Raw genomic sequence first — 20,954 nt, 5'->3', positions numbered from 1 at the left:
AAAACAACCACTTGGACCAAGCACACTATTGCTTATCTTGATGTGTTGTATATACACAAACAAGTATTGTGGCCAAATGCTTGCTTCATTAAACATAATTAATGCATACAAAAATTAAATACACTCATGCAACCAAGCATCTGCATGAGCCAATAGCAGACAGTTGCACACACTTTCTAGGAAAGACTTATTTTAAAAAGTAGACTATTAAATTGTTTTGCCTTGCATGACATAAGCACAACTCATAGTCCCGGAAAGTACAGGGACAATTCTTTACCCAGGAGTGTGCAAATATGTACTTGAAAAAAAAACCACATCAATCATGACTGTCCCAATAAAACAAAGAACATCAGCACACAGTAACTGGGACAGGTGAACTAAGGAAAGATTTTAAAGAGGAAAGAAAGGGCTGTTTGCAAACCTGGAAAATCTGTCAGTCTGAAGATGTTGCAGCAATCATGAAGTGTGAAAACGAACAGGAGGAGCAAGAGGTGGGGAGGGACACAGTGCAAGAGGAACACTTGTTGCTCAGGCTGCTGCAGCAGCCACCAGGTGTACTAAGCCATGGGGGTTTGGGAGAGAGACTGAAGCAGACTGCTAATCACAATCTGGTTTAAAATAAAAACAACAAAGAAAACCAAACCCAAAGAAGGGTGAAGTCCACTGAAAGACTAATTATCACCTAGGGAAAACTTGTATTCTCCCAGCAGCTGAAAGACTGCATATCCATGTTGTCTGCCTCTTAACATTCAGATAAGGCATTCGGCATTACATGGCTAAATGTCTGAATCGAACACACACTATCAGTCACTGCTGGAGCCTGAGCTCATGCTTAAAGAGCAGATGAAGTAATTAGCCAGTCAGAAAACAAGACAAATGAAGAACAACAGATGATTGCCAGTAGACAAGTGCATGACGTATGTCACTCGCCACACAAAGAGAGGAGCCAGAGTCCACAAAAATCACTGAATTCAGTTGTTGGATGACCTCACCCTACTTGCTTAAACCAACCTTACTACACGCAATACTGCTTCAGTAAAAAGAACCCAAATGACTGTCTAACTCTTAATAAAATTGTATGACTGTATAAACGGTGGTACTGCTATGCTTGCAGTGATTGTCACTGGACAAGTCAATCACAGCCATTAAACTCATAGTATTCTGCAGCAATAAATTTGTCAGGATTGCATTTTCGGAAATGAAACATAGGAAAATCCAAGGAGTATTCCCCTCCTCATCTTTAAACTAAAACGTCTTAGATCCAAGAAGCAGTTTTCAATGCAAGAAATCAAGTATCATGTAGAACTAAGAAAAATATAGTGAAGTGTTCTGTATTTAAGCAGAGATAATTAGTAAGAGGTAACTGAAAATATATAAAACATTCAGTTAACTTCCTTTAGTATCATATTGCCACATTCTTTTAGGCTTATTTTGTGCTTCTCCACGGACAAGATATAGAAGTCTGCTTACTGAATTGTCTTTCAGCTGGAAACCTTCTCCATTGGGCAGTGATGACCTCCGTTTTGTTGAGTTCTTGTTTGGTGTAGAATTAGTGCCTCCAGCTTTCTTCTTGACAAAGAGGACTTCACAGCTGGCTTGATCTTCATTGTGTGTGCTCTTTCCTGCATTTATTACCCTAAGGAAAAAAAAAAAAAAAAGAAAAAAGAGAAAAAGAGGGACATGTCCAAGTTAGTGAAGCACAGAAGCCTCCATCTGTATCTCATATGTAACTCAAGATGTATGGAACCATAGTCCAGGAGTATTGAAAACACCAATTGAATTAAAATACCTGACTTTTACAAATGTACATATGCATGCACATACATAAAAACGCACAGGCATACTTGTTTGTTTCCCATACACCTACACATGGAATAACAAGCATTTTTCACAGAACTCTGTGAATAAGAACCAATGCCATCATGAGCACATTTTACCTTTAGGCATACCATACCTTTCTTTAAAGGGATTACTTGATGGTCAAGGCTGATAACACTTATGCCTCCTGGCTGAAACATGAGACCCTCAGTTGCTCTTCTACCTGCCCGCCGTTATGGTGAATAATGAATCTGTTGGCTAAGGGTGTTCATTCTATCAAGTTCCAAGTCTTTCACAAAGAAAATACCTGCTATAAATCTAGAAAGCTGCTACTGCTAAAGGCACAGAAAAATATGCAACTGCTACTAGTCTGTTTAAAAAGCACATCATAAATGCTGTGACAGAAATACAAAGGAAAGGCTTTGCCTTATATTCCAACATGCAAAGTCACGCTTGCTTATACCACAACAACACAGAGATGCATACTGAATACATCCCTCTAGTACTGCACAGAAACATACACTGCATACTCCATACAACCCCCTCCAAAAAAACCTCACCAACAACCAAAAACCCTCCAACCTTCACACCTCTGTCCCACCTGTGGCATAGCGAGCAGAAGATTCGCAACAAGAGCTGCAGGCATGCACAAACCAGCAGTATGAGCTCCATACAAGCTTCAGACAGCCAAGGGTATCCTGAAACTTGCACAACTGCTCATCTTCCTTCCATTAATGAAGAAGCTAAAATCACAGCTATTCCACCACCACCATTTTAAAACCTAATCAGAAGTCTGCATTATCCAAGATACTGTGGTTGCTATCGTCCATCTCAGAACAGCCAAGTTCAAACATGTTTTCCATTTTCTAAATGAGAACCTTGTCAAATCGACTAATTTTGCATCAGCTGATATCACGTTCAGTAAGACTTTGACAGTCCTGGGCTCACACGGGGAAAACCTGTGCAAGCTGGGACGTCTTGTTCCAACCCAGCAAAGACATTGCCACTGATGCAAGCACATCTTCCTCCACAAACACTATCCAACCACTCCTCTTTACTATGAGGTCTGAGTCACCTAACAAGTTGACCACTAGTCAGAGACAGTGTTTTCACTATTGGACAAACACAAAGTTTCACATCAGGCACACTATGCTTTTAAAAACAACTGCTGCCTCCCCCAAAAGTAAAACAGCTTGAAGACACATCATAATCCTTATGGCAAGTTCAAGACACACCTGACTTCTTGATCTCTCATGTTTTCAAAAGCATAAAATTTTACATAACAGGAAAACACTTGCTAAAGGTTGTTGAAACAAAAAGCAAACAAAACCCAAAGGCAGGCCTGCAGGGGACACTGCCCCAGCTTGCCTGCTCTTGCTGAAACACCAGTTCTGTGTCAGCCTTACTTAAAGGTAATATATTCTTTTGATTTTCGAGGAGCAACATGATACTGTGACATGCAAATGAGTATTCTTGCCTCTGATTAGAAAAAAACAGTCTTCTTTTAGGAAAACGTGCATCCACTGCAATTAACTTCTTACAGAAACAAAAAAGTTTCCTTACAGTGCCAAATGTCTCACACTGCAGTCTGACATCTGTATGCACAATACCACCAATTGTTTACAAGTATTTCTTGTAAATAAACACCAACTGTGGATAAAATTACTTTGTAAAACACACAGAGAGCAGAGATGAACAAGCATCTAGTTGCAAGGCACCTGTGAGCAGTTTAACCACTCACCCCCTGTAGTGCCTAACCTTTGAGCAACTGGAGATCAAATACTGAGATGCAGTAAGGTTCCAGTCTGAAAACACAGCATTTTCTTGACGCTAGGAAAAATGGACACATATTCAGAAACAGGGAAATGGGGGGGGGGGGGGGGGGGGGGGGGAGTACAAACACTAACGCATTTAAATCACCTGGCCAACACCCCTTCAGTTTTTAAAGCTACCAGAATGATTAAAATACTGCAGCAGTACAGAAAGTGTAGTTTTGTCATATTAGGAGCTAATCAATAGTTGGTTTAGCTGATAAGACTCCCCACTGATGCTGCTGTTTGCAAACCCATTAAAAAAAATGTGGAAGAGTGTCACAAAAGTGACTCCTTACAAAAATCGCTGCCTTCTTACCATTTATTATTCCTTATGAAAATCACTGAAGTATCAGAGCTGCTCTGGTTTCTGAGCTTAGTGATGGACTTCAGGACTTATATGGTAGGAGATGTTCTGACATTTAACAGTGTGTTAAGTTATGCACAATATGGTATCATTTTATAAAGCTCTTGCCAAGAAAATTTGTCAAGGCACTGAATACATTATAAAGGCTACGAGAACAAAGTGACCTAACAGACTGGCTTGGCAGTCAGCTACTGTGAAATGCCTGGAGTTGAACCTGTGTACCAAGCATCTTGCTAGAAGAGGATATGGGCAAAAGGAACCCGACAAGACTGAATAATGAGGTGACACAGCAGCTGGGGTGTCAGTGTATTGAGGTGGGGGGACTGGGGCTGTGAACAATGTTTCCTCCCAGAATTTCACTTTGTCTCCCAAAATTCCAGTTTTCATCTCTCCAGCAGAGGGTTAAGTTTATTCTGGAAATCCTTGTGAAAATTTGAACTAATCATAATGTTGCAACAGTGCTTATGGGTGCTACCAGGTAATGCATGGTCTAGATGCCAAAAGCTGCCCCGCTCCTGACATAGGCACTCTTCCACTCTCACACTGCATCTCATAGGCTTTGGTAAAGGGCTGCAGTGAAACCCTGTGATTTTTCATTTCAGGGCTTGAGCTATGTGTTGGTGCCTGATGTATAGCACTGAAACCGAGTAGAAGGTGTTACCAGTTTCTAACATTTCTCTGTCTTTGCTGCCTTTTGAAATCCCTTTTCTTTCTGCAGCTTCTTAAATCCCTCCTCGAGGCAATTCAGCCAGCTTTCCAATGCCAATTTTACTGTTGTCTTTCCCCCTTGCTCTCCCAGGCTGTAACTTTTCAGGACAAAAACCACATCTAAGCTGCTTATACAAATAACAAAGCAGAACTAACAAGATACTCATATCTCCAAGAGGTAACTCTTAATTAGACCTCTGAAAATTTTTATGGAAAATCTACCATCCCTCTCCTTCCACAGAGGAAATGTGCCTCAGCTTCCTAATATTTTCAGTTCCCCTTCATATCTTTTTGCATCGACCTTGAAATGTAAGTTATCCTCTAGTGAAATAAAGAAAATGAGATAAAGAACTACCTTCCCACGCATCATTAAAAAACCCCTACCCCACCAAAAAAATCCCTCCAATCATACAGTTGTCCTCACTTCCATTTTATCAAGGATGCAATAATAATAAAATGCAGAAAAAGATTAATTAAAAAAAAAATTATGCCTGTATCATTCTCTAGCTTTTAGTCAGAGACATGTTTTCAAGGGAATTCTTGCTTTGGTCTTCTCTCCCCATAATTCCTCAAGGAACTGTTTGATTAGATCTCTTCATGATCAACTCCATTCCATCCCTCCCTCCTCTCCCCCATTACCTATTTATCTCCTATTCAATCTTTTACAAAGTTCAATCCAAATAACCTAATTTGGATGAAGCTCCTCCTTTTATAGAATTAGCTTATTGGGTCACCTGCTCAGTAATAAATAAATAATCTTAAGGTTTAGTTCACGGTATACTAGTAAAAATATATCCTACTTTGCAAACAAGAGCTTCCCGAAGCCTGCACAGTGAAGCAGTGGGGTTCGGTCACACCTGAAGAGGTACTTGCATCAACCTTAATGGACACTTCAGTACTTCACAAGATGAATCTCAAACATGTCCTTAGCTAAAAGGAAACCCTCCACATAAGAGCCTGCTAGTTTGTTTGGCTCACAATTAGCATTCTGTTGGTATCACACGAGACCCCAAATCCCATCCGACTGAACGGAAATGTAGGTCACACTGTGCTTCTATTCTTCATTCAACTAGCAGAGCTCAGAAACTCTCATGCCAAGGTCACTGATTACAAAATCCTAAGTTTATCTCAAAAGAACCCAAACAGGTCAGTTGAAGAAATCCAAAACAAGTTTTGATAATAGTTTCCCTGAGAAAAAAACACAAACACAACACAAACCAAAACCAAAGAAACCCACAAAAACAAAAAAAACCACTTCAAGTCTTCCGCAGCACTTCTATGCAGCCCTCTATTATTCACATCAGTATCAGTACACATACTCTATGTAACATACCTAGATAAAAATAATGGGTAAAGGTAAAGAGCTCAGCAGAAATTCTGAATGATGCATGACAACAGCAGTGTGCACCAAAAATGCTTTTTAAAATCTAAGGACTAGGAGAGCTACGAGCTTAGGGAGCTACACTGCAGCAGCAAAAGCATGGGAACAGGCTGCACATACACTCTAGACCTGCCTGAGCTAAGAAATAAAACCTGTAAGCAGGGATGCTTACCTTCCCACTCAGTTTAGTTCAGCTGTGGGCTAAGTGACAATCACCTGCAATCACAGGACACCCCAAATCCTATCTGCTCCTCCTCCAGCAAGGCAAAGTGCCTCTCCACAGCAGTAGAGAGCATTCCCAGTTTCACCTCCTCTGTAAGACCCGTTGCGAGGGTCAAGACATCCTACACAAGCACTTCCAGAGCAAAGGTCTGACTGGCTTGCGCTTGTACCATGCAAGGTTAAGGCTGAGGCTGTGTGTATTGTCTGTGCAGCCCACAGGGTCTAATGCTGGAACATCAAAATACCTACAAATGTTTCTAAAAAGAAAGTGCTGCAGAGAAAAGGGGAGATGCACCAACTTGTGTTTGTGGGTGAGGAAACACCCATGCCAGGCAGAAAGCCTTCCCAGCAGGAGAGGTCAGCTGAAAGTGGAAGAGGCTGAGTGAAAGAGCACAAAACCAGCTTGCAAGGACCCAAACACTTCTGATAAAGCAACAGAAAGCAAAGCCATAACCAAAAGACCAGTTGATGGTCCCAAGTTGCTGCTTCCTTAGTGAGATCTCTTACAAAAAGATGCTATCAAATGCTTTTCTCTGTAAATGCAAAGGTAAGACTCCAGCTGTGCTCAAACAAAAGCTGAAGAGTCCTATGCTACAAATATGTATTAAGAAAAGCCCTGCAAACAAGTTACCTGCTTCAAAATGATCCGTGCCTTTCAAAAAATAAGCTTTAAAAAAGTTTCAATCACCAAAACAGATTTTTTCTCCTAACTATGTCTTTATTATTCTTCCCCAAGGAAATTTCTAACTCTATTTAGCTGATTGGCAGACATACAATCTTAAGCGTTTACTCAACTATACAACTTCAAACACACTCCTTGTTTCTTTATTATAATTTTTCAGATTGCTAACAATATCAGAGAGTAATACCACTTATCGGGGAAGTAAACAATCCTTTTTTCTTGGAAATACTGGCTGTACTCAATAATCACAAGAATTAAGCAATGATAACCAAGGGCTGTTGTTTAGGTGCTTCATTTATCCACTCTGTGTGAAAGTGAGTTTCTGCTAATTTTGGCATATACAAGTTTCTGAAATAAATACATTAATGACCTGCCTGCCGTTCACAAAGTGAAAAGAGGATTTCAGCAAAATGTCTCACACACACACACTCTCCCACAAAAACCCCAACAAAAATACCTCCAACGCAGCTGCCTTACATACTTGGAGGAAAATATAGCCTAGAACAGAAACTTAAAGCAGAGTCTATGAGCTGAGGTGAAAGAGCACTGCTTGCAGGATGTCCTGCAAGATGTCTTTACTTGGGGAAACTGGTCTCATTTGATCCACAAGAACTTCAATTTGTTAACCCCAAGCAAACACAAAAGCTTTTCATCTCCTTCTTAAGGGGCAGGAAAAAAAGAGTTAGAAAAAACCCCAGATATATCCACAGCAAGTAAGTTGATATTGCAATTCTCGATTTAAGGCTGGGGATTCAGAGTAGCAGTGGGCACCTGCAGTTGCTGACACCGAACACAAGTTTGTCAGGCAGCACAGAGCCCTTCTCTGCCCAGCTCAGCCCGGCAGGCTCCAGCCACTCACAGGAGCCGCAGCCAGCCTCAATCCTCATTCCAGCTGTGGTACACATATGCTACCCCACAACACGAAGTATGACACCGGTTTGCATCCAACCCCACCAATAACGCAGAAGTAACCCAGATGAATGAATACCATACCTATAAGAAACAAGCAATATGTTCCTACAGTTTTGCTCTATTATTTCAACAGTCTTAGAATGACAGTTAAAAATACCATAGAAAACCTTTTCATACACATATTGCTGGCTTTTCTTCCATCCTCATCCTTCCCCCTGCCCCCCCCCCCCCCCTTAATGGATTAGCACGGGAGTGGATACCACTGCATTTTTTCTGTGACATCTGATTTACAGTCAGTTTTCCAGGTAGGTGGCTGTTTCCCCTCCTTCACCCACACAATATTTATTTCTGCACTGGGAATCGACTTGAAAGAGATTTCCTCCTAGCTGTTCATCTCCTCCTGCAGATGAAAGGCAGCTTTTCAAGCAGCCTAAACAGTTTCATTCATTCCTTACTGTAACTGTCGTATCACTCATATCAAAACCAAAACACCCGCTAGTATTGTCCACTGCAGGCAGAAACTGAAACCATCCCTGAATCAGTTCTCTAAATCCATGAGGGCTGAATAAAACTTTCATTTTACTAACCAAGGAAGAAGTGAATGTTTAGCAACAAAGATAAGTCTTACAATGATCCAGTATATAAATACAGTTTCTCCTGCCAGCAATCACACGGGTATACTGGGCCCAAGCTCACTTCAGGACCTAGTCAGAAGCTACTACACCTGCCAAGCTGACAAGGACTAAATATGGGATTAAAATAGGCAAGGCCCAAAAGTGGAATACCATTTATGCGGGAAATTTAAAATAAATTAAAAAAATCAAAAATAATGCAAAAAAAGTTTTTTAAAATTCCTGTCACAAGTTCAGTGTAAATGAACGTAAACTGGTTGACATAGCTTGTCTTTGGACTGAAGTCAATGACATCTTGGCAAGGAAATCCATTCTGATGTTATTTGTACAGACTTCCCAAAATGCTATCACGTGGCACATCATCCAGCCACACTTTCTAAAAAAGATGAAATACTAAGCGACTACAAGGAACAAGATGGCTGCGAGTCACAGTAACGGAGCAAGTTTGTGATCACTACACAGGGATGAGCAGCTCTTTTTGATAATTAGGATGCAGGTATTATATGAGAAAAGCAATGGACAATGAGCCCTGAGCAGATGCTGATCCAGACTGGTGGGACACAAATACGGTTAAGCATGATGTCACTTCAGGGCTGAGCAATCTCAGCCACAGCTGGCAAAACCTATTGCCAAATTCTCCTTCCTAACTCCTTCCATATTAGCTATCCGCATGGGGTGGGAAGAGGTAGCAAAAGCAAAGATGAACTTGACACTATGAGAGAACCACCATTTCCTTCCTACAAAGGACAGTGAAGTTGCAGAAAGCACCAGGTCAGATCACTCATCATCCTATGTAAAGCAACTTTATCTGGCCATCTGTTCACAGCTTGCAGAACAAACTAAGAGACCCAGAAGATAATGAGGACAAACAACTTTTGTGTTGACCAGTGTCCTTCTAGTCTAATTTCCACTAACACACTGTCTTACACCTTTTTCTTCTCCTTAATAGGTAAATTTTCAAATCCTGCTAATCTGGGGAAAATTGGACTGAACTTACTTCCATGGTATACAAGGAGGAAGTTGCCTTGAAAGTTCTTCACATGATGCTTTTTATATGAATAGGACATACTCAGTCTGGTGAGGTCAGCCTTCAGATTAGTATATTTGCATATATACTCATTGCATATACAAAGTTAAGATTTTTATACATCACTTTACACATTAGGACTAACGACTCTTGAAACTGAGGCAGTTGGTTCAATCTTAAGAAAACCCAAACACATACATTATGCACATCATGGTAGTGGTTCTTTTCTTTATTTTGTTCCCAGCCATTTTATCACGCATGGGACTTCACTGCCTTAGCCTTCAAGGCTCCTGAAAGCTCATTAATGAGCAACACTTGGCTTTTGACTGGGTTTGAGCAGTTTTTAGATGAGAAACATCCTTGGATCTATCCTTGAGCTCACATTTGACAGGAATCCAAGTTCTGCCATTCTTTTCCCTCTAACGAAGGGGGAAAACAGTTACTTCCACACGTGTTCCCATGAGCTGTACAACTCCTTGTGCATGTGAGGCTGAAGATAGTCTTGACCATGAGCAGCCCACATAAAGAGGACACAGTAATGAACCAAGTCAATAGAAGAAAGAATGGTGGCATGAGGTCCAGTTGTCCCCACATAGGTATGTGACAGAAATATACTAATCACACTAGTTAAAATGATGAAAGGCAGCAGCCTGACCCAATCTCGACAGCAAGAGGCATCTGGGCATCAGAAATTTTCACTTTGCTTACAAGCTCAAGACTATTATTACTACTATACCAACTACTACTATTATACAACCAACCAAAGGCTCAATTTGAAGTATTTTAGTTTTATTGTAGACTCAAGCATGTTTGCGCATGGCAAGGATGCACAAAGAAAATGCCACTTCCCTCCCTCAATTTCCTTCCCAAAGTTCTACTTTTGAAATCACAACCAAAATAAATCCTTTCTTAAGAACAATGCTAACTACATGCAAATAAAAGCTATCCTTATGCTTACAATGAAGCAAGTTACATGTTTAAAGCACTTCAGTAAATCCCACACTATTAGGCTATGATGCTGTAGGCTGCAGTCTCAGCTCTCTCAGGGTTAAGAGAAATCAAGATAAATGGCTTATGCAAAACCGGTTCAAGCTTTAAAAAAATTATCTCTCACATTTAGCACATGTGAAAGTTAACTGCAGGAGTTCTGTGGTGATGGTACTAATCCCTTTTATACAGCTGTCAACTTAAATCAGCCCCAAGCTAATCTTTGCAAGTGTGACAGAGACTGTACACGTTTCCACAGCTAAGCACTAATGCCTTTTTCACAATATCCCTCTACTGCAGCAGGTATTGTGAAGCCCCTATAACCTGAAGGAAGTAAATCTGCTAATTTATTCTTAAAAAGTCATTATAGCAAACTGTATATGTATGAAAGCACACATATGCAAGGCAAGGAAAAAAGAAATTACATACAGCTTTATTACCAGGAATCCACAAGTAGAAAATTAATTCAAAGCCACTCATATGTTGGTAATTTTTAAGAACAGCTTAAAGAAAAACCGCACCCTGCTGCTGGAGTGTTATATCTATCACTTTTCCTCTGGGAGAACATTAAATGGCAGATCTGCAGGAAAGGGCCACATGCAAAAAACACCACAAAGACTCTTTCCCATAGAAACATGCCTCAAACCCCAGTCTTTTATTTCTGTAATTAAAGTTACTTTCCTAGACCCCATCTTTGAAGCTGTTAAAATATAAACTAAATGCAAGCCAATGAAATGTCAGTAATTCTAAGCCTGAAAAAAGAAAGTTGCTGAAAAATGGCAGCTACTTTAATCTTTATAGATCCAGATCCATCAAAACATTTTAGTAGTGTTCATTCATTCTGCTTGGGAGTAACAGCCAACTCCAAAATTAGCTTTCTCAAATTTAAGATATAAAAAAGTCACAGTATTTAATGCAAAACAGGATTAAGAAAATATTGTAGTAGTTCTACATAGATTTTATATACATATACACCCCTGTACAAAAAACTATGGTATTTCTCAGGCAAGCTATTCAAAGTTCTGTTAAATGTTGTGTCATAGAAAACATCTGTTTTTCATGTAATATAGGTTAAAGTGCTTAATATCTTTGCTCAGTTGTTCAGGCATCACAGATGCAAAAATGTCAAGTGCAGTGATAACTTGGAGACAAAGTAAACGTAGGGACCCTGGCAAAATCAGTACCGGTAAGAAGAAGAATCACAGCCAAATGCAGAATTTCTACCCAAGAACAGGCACACAGCAGTGAGCAAATTAGTGTGTGTTCGTGCGTGTGCACAGGGCTGGGAGACAAGGGTGTCCTTTCCAGTCCCATCTGCTACCTTTATCCAGAGGGAAGCTACTCAAGCTAAGGGGACTGGACACTACCTATTACATGGTATGTCACAACATATCTTAGGGGTGTGCTGCAACCAGTCCTGCTGCACCTCAGGTGGCACGAACCTGAGCACTGAGTAGGCACTGCGCCTGAACCTCAGGGCAAACTGTCCCCACAGGCTCCTGCTGCTGAAGGCATGTGCCCCCAACCCAACAACAGGGGCAGTACGGCAAGGTTAAGGAGCAGTTCTTCAAGATGCAATACCAGACAATCACAGAATGGTTGAGCTTAGAAGGGACCTCTGGAGGTCATCTGGTCCAACTCCCCCACTCAAGCAGGGTCACCTACAGATGGTTGTCCAGGACCACGTCCATACTGGAATGCAGAGGCAGCAAAGCAACAGAGACTTGCCTTACCTGGTGCATGCATGGGATCTGGCACTGACCAGGAGCTGCTCACTGCCACCCTGTGAAGCCTGAAACACAGAATGGCTCCAAGCTAGAACCCAGCTCTGGTTGGAATGGGAGAGGGAGCAGCCGCACAGCTAGTACCAGATCATGCTTCCCTAGCACTTTTGTTTCTTTTACTTGTGCTGCAAATCTCCCTCCATTATGAATCTTACCCCTTCTGAAGTCAATTGCAAAACCACCACTGGCTCCTAGGAAACTTCAATCCCAGTCTTCACTTGCAAACATATCCAGGCACATTGGAAAACCTACAGACTGACAAATACTTAGCACAAACATGGTAAGCAGGGCCAACATCAAATATTTTAAGAGCAGCTATAACTGAGGAGAATCAATTGTGTCCAAAGAGGCTCGCAGGAGATGGGAGTAGCCCAGCCCAAAACAGACCTAAGCAGCACTGACGGGATGAATCCTGCAGGGCATGATCAAAGGCACCCGCAATCCCAGAGAGGTCTCAACAAGAACAAAGTCAACACCAGAACCAATTGACTGCTGTGAACTTGTACATGACCCTCCCCATTCCTCTCAGACCACTGGGAAATTAAAATTGTGTCAAAATACATATCAGGAAATAATAAATTATTAGTGTGTCCCTGCACCCTGCTATATCAAGGAACAACTTGTTTTCAGAAATTATAATTACAGTTGCACAAATGCGAAATATGCACTAAGGCAGTGACTGAAACTGGAAGTTTGAATTTATTAACCCCTTGAAAAGACTGTAAATAAACATTTAACAGAGCTTATGCAGACTGAAAAGAAAAGCCTGCAGAATTCAACAGTTGAACAATTCAGAAATTTAGCAAGACAGCCAGCTTCTCAGGCAAGGATAAAAGGTGAACTTTCAGAAGTATCCCCCCTCTTGGCTCTCCCAATGTCGGCAACCTCCACTTTCATGTGCCAGTGTGCTATTCCACAAGGACACATGTGCAGTGGAGTTGTTATTTTTTTGAAACCCGAATCAACCTATTGCCACAGCAAGACTGAAGAGACAATATGGAAGCAAAAATAGCATATGATAGAGAGGAGAGGTCCTGCCTAAAGTAACGTTTCTGAAAAAAAAAAAAAAAAAAAGTTATGAAGTTGTATGTTACAAGTCCAGGAAGCCAGCAATGAAAAAGCCATGGTGCACTACAGTTTAGTGCTATGTAACTGCAGACATCAAATACTGATCTGTCTTTCCTTGGAAAAATCCACTCAGGTTTGCCTTCAGCTTTGAGAATTCAGTCCCAGAGCACCTTCACCATGGCACTTGCAGTGGCTCTCATCAAGCAGCCAAGTACTTTTAATCATCTTAGGAGTCTGCATGCATCTACAGTCACCTACATGTGACTGCTGCTACAAGTATGGTCCCAACAGGTTAGATCTAGTCAGATGTCTACAGGGTGGACTGCTAAGTCAGAAGTAATCACCCAGACTTTATCAGCAAAGAGAAAGAGGCCATTTGGGGGCATGATTCATCTGACCTATTTTAGTTGTTTGTATTAGCATGAAATGTCTGTTCCCCTTGGTGGACAATAAAACTGAGCCTAGACACTTACACAGCAGGTTGTCAGCATGTGGTCAGATGATTCCCACCTTAGGTGCCAGCTTAGGGCAGTAGAAGGAGCAAAAACCCAACCAACCAAAAAAAAAAAAAAAACCACCAAAAAACAACCCACCAACAAAACTGCCCACCAACTTCTCCTTCAATGTTTTTTTTTTTTCCTATCTGAAATGCATTTTTCTCAAAATGCATCTTTGGTATAGAAGTTCCTTGGTATGACTATTAATGCCACCCAGTGCAGAGAACAAAGGTTGGCGGGGAAGTAGAAGAAATAGAATTAAACGCAGAAAAACTTATTTTAAAAATAAAGACCAAGGACAGATTACCAGGTGCCTGAAATTTGGCATTATAGCTCCTGATGTGACAAGCCAGTTTAGCATGGTGCAGCAATTTAAATGCATCTAAAACAGCTGGTGGGATTCTCAGACACAAAAGGAGATAATTGTCAACCTTATTCACAGCAATTAAATCTGTATAGGCTAAAATAGGATCTATTGTTCCCACAAAATACTGGGATTGGAGCCAGAAGTAACTTCAGTGGAGCAGAAAGTTGGCATTTTGGAACTGGGCTGAAAACTGTGTAATTCTCTAGCATAATGGAAAAAAACCCAACCCACAACCAGAGACTGAAGGCAAGTTCACAGATTTTTATGGGGGAAAAAAAAAAAATCCTCTTCCAGAAGTACCAGGGAGATGTCAAAAATTAGTATTCAAACAGATGTCAACATAGACTTATCTCAGTGTGCACTCCGCACAAATGGAAGTGTATCCAGTAGTTTCTCCTGCTGACTGAAAAGAAGAAATCTAGAGATTACTACTGCTATATTTAGACATTTGCGCACTACCCAGATATGTTCCCTTGGAATCATCTGAGCACATGATATGTAGACAGGCACAAGAAAGCTGGGCAACTGTTATTAAGAGGCTAACACTGCCACTAGAGAAACAATCATTAATCACTCTCAATTCAAAATGATCAACAAGTGGCTGCAAGGGATTTGCAAATCATTTGCCAAGGATAAAATACCTCCAGAGCAGCATCAAGAGATGGCTGTGAGACTGGGAAAAGCTACAAAGAGGTGGCACCATGATCTTCAAAGCAGTGCACTGGCTGTCCTGCATTCATCAACATATCCCAAGAGGACCACTGCTCATGCTAGCTGAGGTGGCGGCAGTAAAGGCAGCACTCAAGAGATTTGTTTTCAAGACGCTGGGGAGGGGGGGGTTAATGTGGAATAAAATCCTCTAACCCATCCAAGAACATGCCCCTCTCCTGACTGAAAACCTGCAAAACCCAGACCAAGGATGGGCCTGGATGCGGGGCTGCGACCAAAAGTCTTCTGCTTAGTAAGTCTGCATGTAGCTTCCATCTTCTCCTTTACAAAAAGTTAATATTAAAAAAATTATCTTTTTTAAAGTTAAATCTGGAGTTTAAATAATAAAAATCTGTTTAGGACTCTGACAGAATGGTCTGATAGAAGAAATGCAAACTTCCCCTAACTGCAGGCTGGAAGGTGTACCAATGCTCCCTTGCCAACATTTACATCCATCCCTATGACTAAACCACGCTGCAAAAGGCTTCAAAGGCAGCTGTCAACACATTTGGTCCCATCCTCCACCTCAAAGTTTTGCTCTTTTTGTGCACCAGCTCCATCATTCCAGCTTTTTGCTCATTCATCCACCAGAAAACACCATCACTCTCCAAAATACCATTCTTTTTTTTGGTCAGATCCACTTCCTGATGGTTACACAAGTTCAGTCAGCCCAGCAGAACACTGGAGACCTCAAGCCCAGTGAAGTGGAAGCACGACAGCTTCCCCAGCCAGACAGCAAACTCTGCACTTGCTCCACTGTGCAAGCCTGCTCCTGGGTTACACCCCTACTATTACATACAGCTGGCCCTTCTCCAGCCCAGGGTCCAAGAAGCATGAGCTACTCTCTCAGTTCTCTCCCAGAACTCAGCGTCTGCATCCAAACTGTCCAGGCTGCTCCTAAGTGCCATCTGAAAAATTGCCAGATTGCACAGGCCACAGCCGTGCTGGGGACACACTGAAAACTAACATGCACAAGTACTGAAACCAACACTTGCTTCAATAGTATTTCCCATTACAAATGTTGTCCTGGCAGCCAGAACAAGACCTGCAATGAAGGGCAGTTTACTCCAACCTGCAGATGTGGGAATCCTGCATAGTGCTGTAAGGTCTCCAGTGCCAGACACAGAACAGGGATATTCGACTTTGCCTTTCCAGTTGAGAAGTTCTCAGGAACCTCACATAAACAAAGACAAATTCATTTTTCCTACACACTTTCTCTGGAAAAGAAAACCAAAACCCAACTCTTATTTCACCATATATGATCCATCTGAAATACAATTCTGCAATAAAAGATGAGTATAGATAGCTGCTGTTATGCACCACAAACACTGTAATTAAAAATCATTCATCTTCAAAAGATCTTTCTCTGAACCTTCAAACATGTTGCATTATTCATTGAAAAGGCTTGTGCTGCACTCAGGGAAAAATAAAGTTAACCATTCTTCCACAGCATACTATTCACTAATACAAAGACTGTTTTTGGTGCAGAAAAGCCTCCATAGTTTTTGAACTAGCTAACAGGGATGCTGGTAACGGTGAGTTCCAGTGACTTGAGAAGGACAGTGAACTAGCAAGTCCCAGCTCTGTGTGGAGACAACAGCACAGCATCAGCATCACAGTGTCATGGCAGTGCTTGGAAAGGAACAGGTCTTACCCTTTTGGATTGCAAAGACACTGGCAGAGATGCTTGAAACACCTTTTGATCTTGGCCAGCTCCAAGCCCTGGTTGTTGCCAACCCGGTGCTGGCAGGTGTTCTCCTGGCTGCTGCTTGGCTCTGTGGCCAAGCTGCCTCCTCAGGGACATACAGTGCTAAAGTGTCCACATAATCTAAGCCTGAAGGATTCTCCAAGCCTATTAGCTAAAGCAAACCTGATAAAGCCTAACCCTGCTTCACATTCACAAGTCCCCTAGCAAATTCTTCATGGTTCAAGCACATTCCTGCTGAGCTCTCCTCATCACTACATACAACTGCAATGTTATGCCAAGTCTTTTTTTCTGTTTTCCTTTTTTCCTCTTCCCCCCCCCCCCCCCCCTTCCTTTACACACTCACTGTCTCAGGTTCCTCTGCTCCTGCCAGACCCCCAGTCCTCAGGATGGTATCAAACTTTCTGACCCAATTCTTCAACATTCTCTAGATGGTTCTAATCCCACCATCAAAAAAAATTGTTTCTCTTTTCTCATCTCTCTATTCCTGCACCACCCTCCTTAAAGAGAAACTGAAGGTAGTATTTCCTACTTTCAGCCAACACAACAAAGATACTGCCACTAAAAGAAAAATTAAAATACCCAGTCATGTAGTATAACAAGCAGTAAATGCTGACTTCATAGCAAACCAATACACACATTACTCTTCAACTAATTCGCAAAATTATCCTCCAGCTCTGCAAGACTGTCTAAGGCAATACAGCTGCTTAAAATGCATTATATCTTGCCTCAAAATTTCTTCAAGCATTGTACAATACAGTAGAATAATATAACATCCAACAGCTTTTACGTATACATCAAACAAAAGTTGGAAGCACCTACAAAGTAAAACAAAAATAAAATAATAGTTTAAGCATGAGAGACAACAGCTAAATAAAAAATTATATCTGTATATAATACTGCATCTTTGTATAACCAGTAAGTTGTATTGTATCTTATACACAAATATACAGACACACACAAAGAAAAATATCTTTAAAATAACTAGTGAAGCAGCTAGAACCTTCTGTCTTTACATTGGATTTCTCACTTTTAACTGATGAGATCACGATATTAGTATAATTTTCTTTCACCTTTTCCCATCAGAGTATGTGTCTTGGGAATAGGGGTAATATTTCAATTAATAAAAAGGAGATCCTTTACTCCACAGACTCAAATAGTCACAAAATATGATTATACCACCTACTGTACAAGTTTAAATAGTATTTTCAGAACCAGTTAAATCACTATACTTCCTGTATCTCCATCTTCTTTGGAGATGTATATATACACACCCCCACCCCTCAATGTATATTTTAAACAAGGATAAACACTTATCTGGTTAGGACATATTTTATTTACTATGCAAAGATTAAGAAATCCAATTTCTGCAGTTCTTAAGAGTGTTGAAATAAAATGCCCGACAGAATTCAGGAGTAATCAGTGTAGCAATTAGAAAAGAAGGATTTAAAACACAGAGGAGTCCTCCTCTACCACGAGGAACAACAACAAAAAACCAAAAAGGCAAAAAATTCCCCATTCATCTGAAATACTGATTATATCAGTAAGCACAACATTCAATCTTACAAAGAGAAGATTTTAAGCAATACATTTCTGAACAGAAGAAATAAAGCCTTCTGTAAATGATGAATGGACAACGGCTGCAAGCAGGAGCAAAGGCATCTCCTACTACGTTACCTGCTGTTATACACCTCCCTCCTTTAATGCATAAATTAAAAATTGTATGGCCTCTCTGTGTCAGATCAAGGAAAGAAATGCACCCAACAGAAGCCACATGAACTGACTTCCTCCAGAGCAGTGTTATGCACTCAGGGGTGAGCAGGCTGCCCATTTGGGTCTGTGGAGAAACAAGCCTGCAGCAGACAATGGCAGTGACTGTCATTCTGCTCCCCTACCCACTGGGGGATGGCGGTGTCAAGGGGAAAGGAAAGATGCAGACCTTTGATATGATAGCCCCACATCCTTATAACCTACTTATACATATAAACTGGAATAATAAAAAAAAAAAAGTTTGTTTTTTCTTAAAATCAGTTTCATCTTCAGAACTGCCTCAGCACAGATCTGCTGTCCCTCATGTCTTAGGACTCCGAGGCAGCATTTTGGAGTAGACACCAGGAAGCAGGTAGAGCCATTACACACTTTACTAAATAGAAGAACATTTTACAAAGGAACATTACTGTTCTGCCATAGTTCCAGGACCAGACACTTCCAAGTAACTGCCAAAAGAATTGCCCACTTCCTGCTTGATGGTCTTCTAGCATGTATGATGGTTACTCCAATCTCAGTTAATCACATTTTATCACTTAAGCTTAAATAAATATAGCTCCCACGTATGCGACTCTTTCCCTTCTTGTGGAAGTTGTTTTGGCTGGCGCTTCTTGCCTTTTATGAAGAAAAGAGGCTTTTCCAGGGGGTTGGATGCTAAAGTGAAATTGTCTTTTTTTGGTTTTGCAAGCAGTATTTCTACCTAAGGAGCATAGCTTTTCAATTACAGAAAGATAAAAAAAAGTATTAAAATTGTTTAATCCTCTTATTTCCACACGCATGAAACTTTGCACAGCCTTCTGAATTTACTGTACTTTTTAGACCATAACTACCCATTGAATATAAATTGAATTTCTGCCATGAAGGCATCAATGGGAGGCCAGAGGATTAAGCAACAAGCATCCCATCTTTCCCATTTATATATACATGCAAAAACATCACTACAATGTATTTTCTTACCTCTATGACAACAACTGTACTTCCCCACTCCTGATTTATCTCCTGCCTACCAGCACAAACTGAACTATATGGAAGAAAGGAAGCAAACAAAAAAAAATGTAAATGCCTAATTAAAACCATCAAACATTCCACTTGGTAGTTGGCATCACTGTATATAAAATATTTTGCATTTCCTTCATCAGATAACAGATCTTTGGTATAGTGTGTTGTGAAGTGTAGCAACTAATATCCTCTTAGGATCTAGCATATTTTGAACATGACCCAAACATTTAGTAGACATCTTCTCTAGAGATGGAAGTTAGTGTCCAATTAACATTTTGAATAGTCTCAGTAACTACTGCAAAGAACACTACCATGACAATTGTATCCATCAGACTTCTGTGCTTCAAGCATCTTTATCTGCCTATGACTCCACAGTGGCCTTCAACTGGGCTTTAAATATCACAGGGAAAAAAATTAAACAAGAACACTGTTACAGTTAATTCTTAATAGTACACAGAGTTTCAAAAATATCTTTGACTAAGGTAAAGACTGATGATTTTTACTCTGTATTAACACAGAAATCCATTGTTTGGACATGGGAACAATACTCCCCAAATTGTTTAATCATCTCAGGCTTCATCCTTTACTGTCTTCAAAACACAAAGAGGGTTATCTTGTGTAACAAAGGTAGTATCACTTTATTAACAGCACAAGAAGTCACGGAGACCAGGATCACGCTCAGCTTATTTGCTTTAAGAATATTCCCTGCATCACCATAAACCTGTAGGCATTTATGAGACTCAATGGATTATAACACATTCAAGTTAATATTCGGTTTGTGGGGCTGTTTTGCATAACATTTAGGTACACGCCAGAAGCTGAACACTCCAACTCAATTTATTTTGGGCATCCAAAAAACACTGAGGCTCTACTAAACTTATCTACATGAAGAATCGCTCTGAAAAGTAAGGAGATCACCTTTACTTTCAATATATTTTATGATGCCTGTTTAATCAAAGAAAGTACTATGTCTGTCACCATGTGAGGAAGGACACTCCATCTTGTCAAGTGAATGGGGTTGGCATGCTTTCAAGCACTATCACTTTCGTCAGAAGTTACAGGAAACAAGCAACAGCTCAGAGATACGTACAGAGCTTGAGTCACCTCTGTGTTGTGCTTATTCCTCACCTTTCAGGTAGTCTGATACTCACAGCTCTTCATATCTTTAAAAGCAAGTCAAAAACTGCACAGAAGACTGACATAGCCTAACAGAACAAAAAGCTTTTCTTTCTAGCCCTGGCAGATTGCAAGAATAATGAAGTTTCCAAGCCTTTGGGAGCTAAATAAAAATAATGAAAACCCACAAACTGGCACAGGCAATTACATAAATGAACAGATGCACAAAAAGCTACATAAACAAAACCAGAAGTAAAATGTTTCCCTTCTCCAATTGTAGCTTATTTGTACCTACCTCCCAGCAATGCAGGCCTATAGTCTACAAAACATTCACTGTGCTTTGACTAAGCGCAGGTTGCAATGACACAGGCAAGACTGCTGCTCATTAGAATATGC

At 40.7% G+C, this 20,954-nt stretch overlaps 1 protein-coding gene across 3 annotated transcripts in view; it reads right to left on the bottom strand.

The window, feature by feature from the left end:
* Positions 1-20,954, bottom strand: part of PPM1H (protein phosphatase, Mg2+/Mn2+ dependent 1H) — a 144,915-nt gene that overhangs the window by 77,311 nt on the left and 46,650 nt on the right. For all 3 annotated transcript variants that reach the window (XM_056340507.1, XM_056340505.1, XM_056340506.1), the window contains exon 2: positions 1,471-1,636. In XM_056340507.1, coding sequence (XP_056196482.1) covers positions 1,471-1,636 — 166 coding nt within the window. The remainder of the gene's footprint in view (positions 1-1,470; positions 1,637-20,954) is intronic.

This window comes from Falco biarmicus, chromosome 5 (genome assembly GCF_023638135.1).
Source record: "Falco biarmicus isolate bFalBia1 chromosome 5, bFalBia1.pri, whole genome shotgun sequence".
NCBI classification, from domain to species: Eukaryota; Metazoa; Chordata; class Aves; order Falconiformes; family Falconidae; genus Falco; species Falco biarmicus.
The sequence above is the reverse complement of the archived record's forward strand: the minus strand, read 5'-3'. Positions and strand labels throughout refer to the sequence as shown.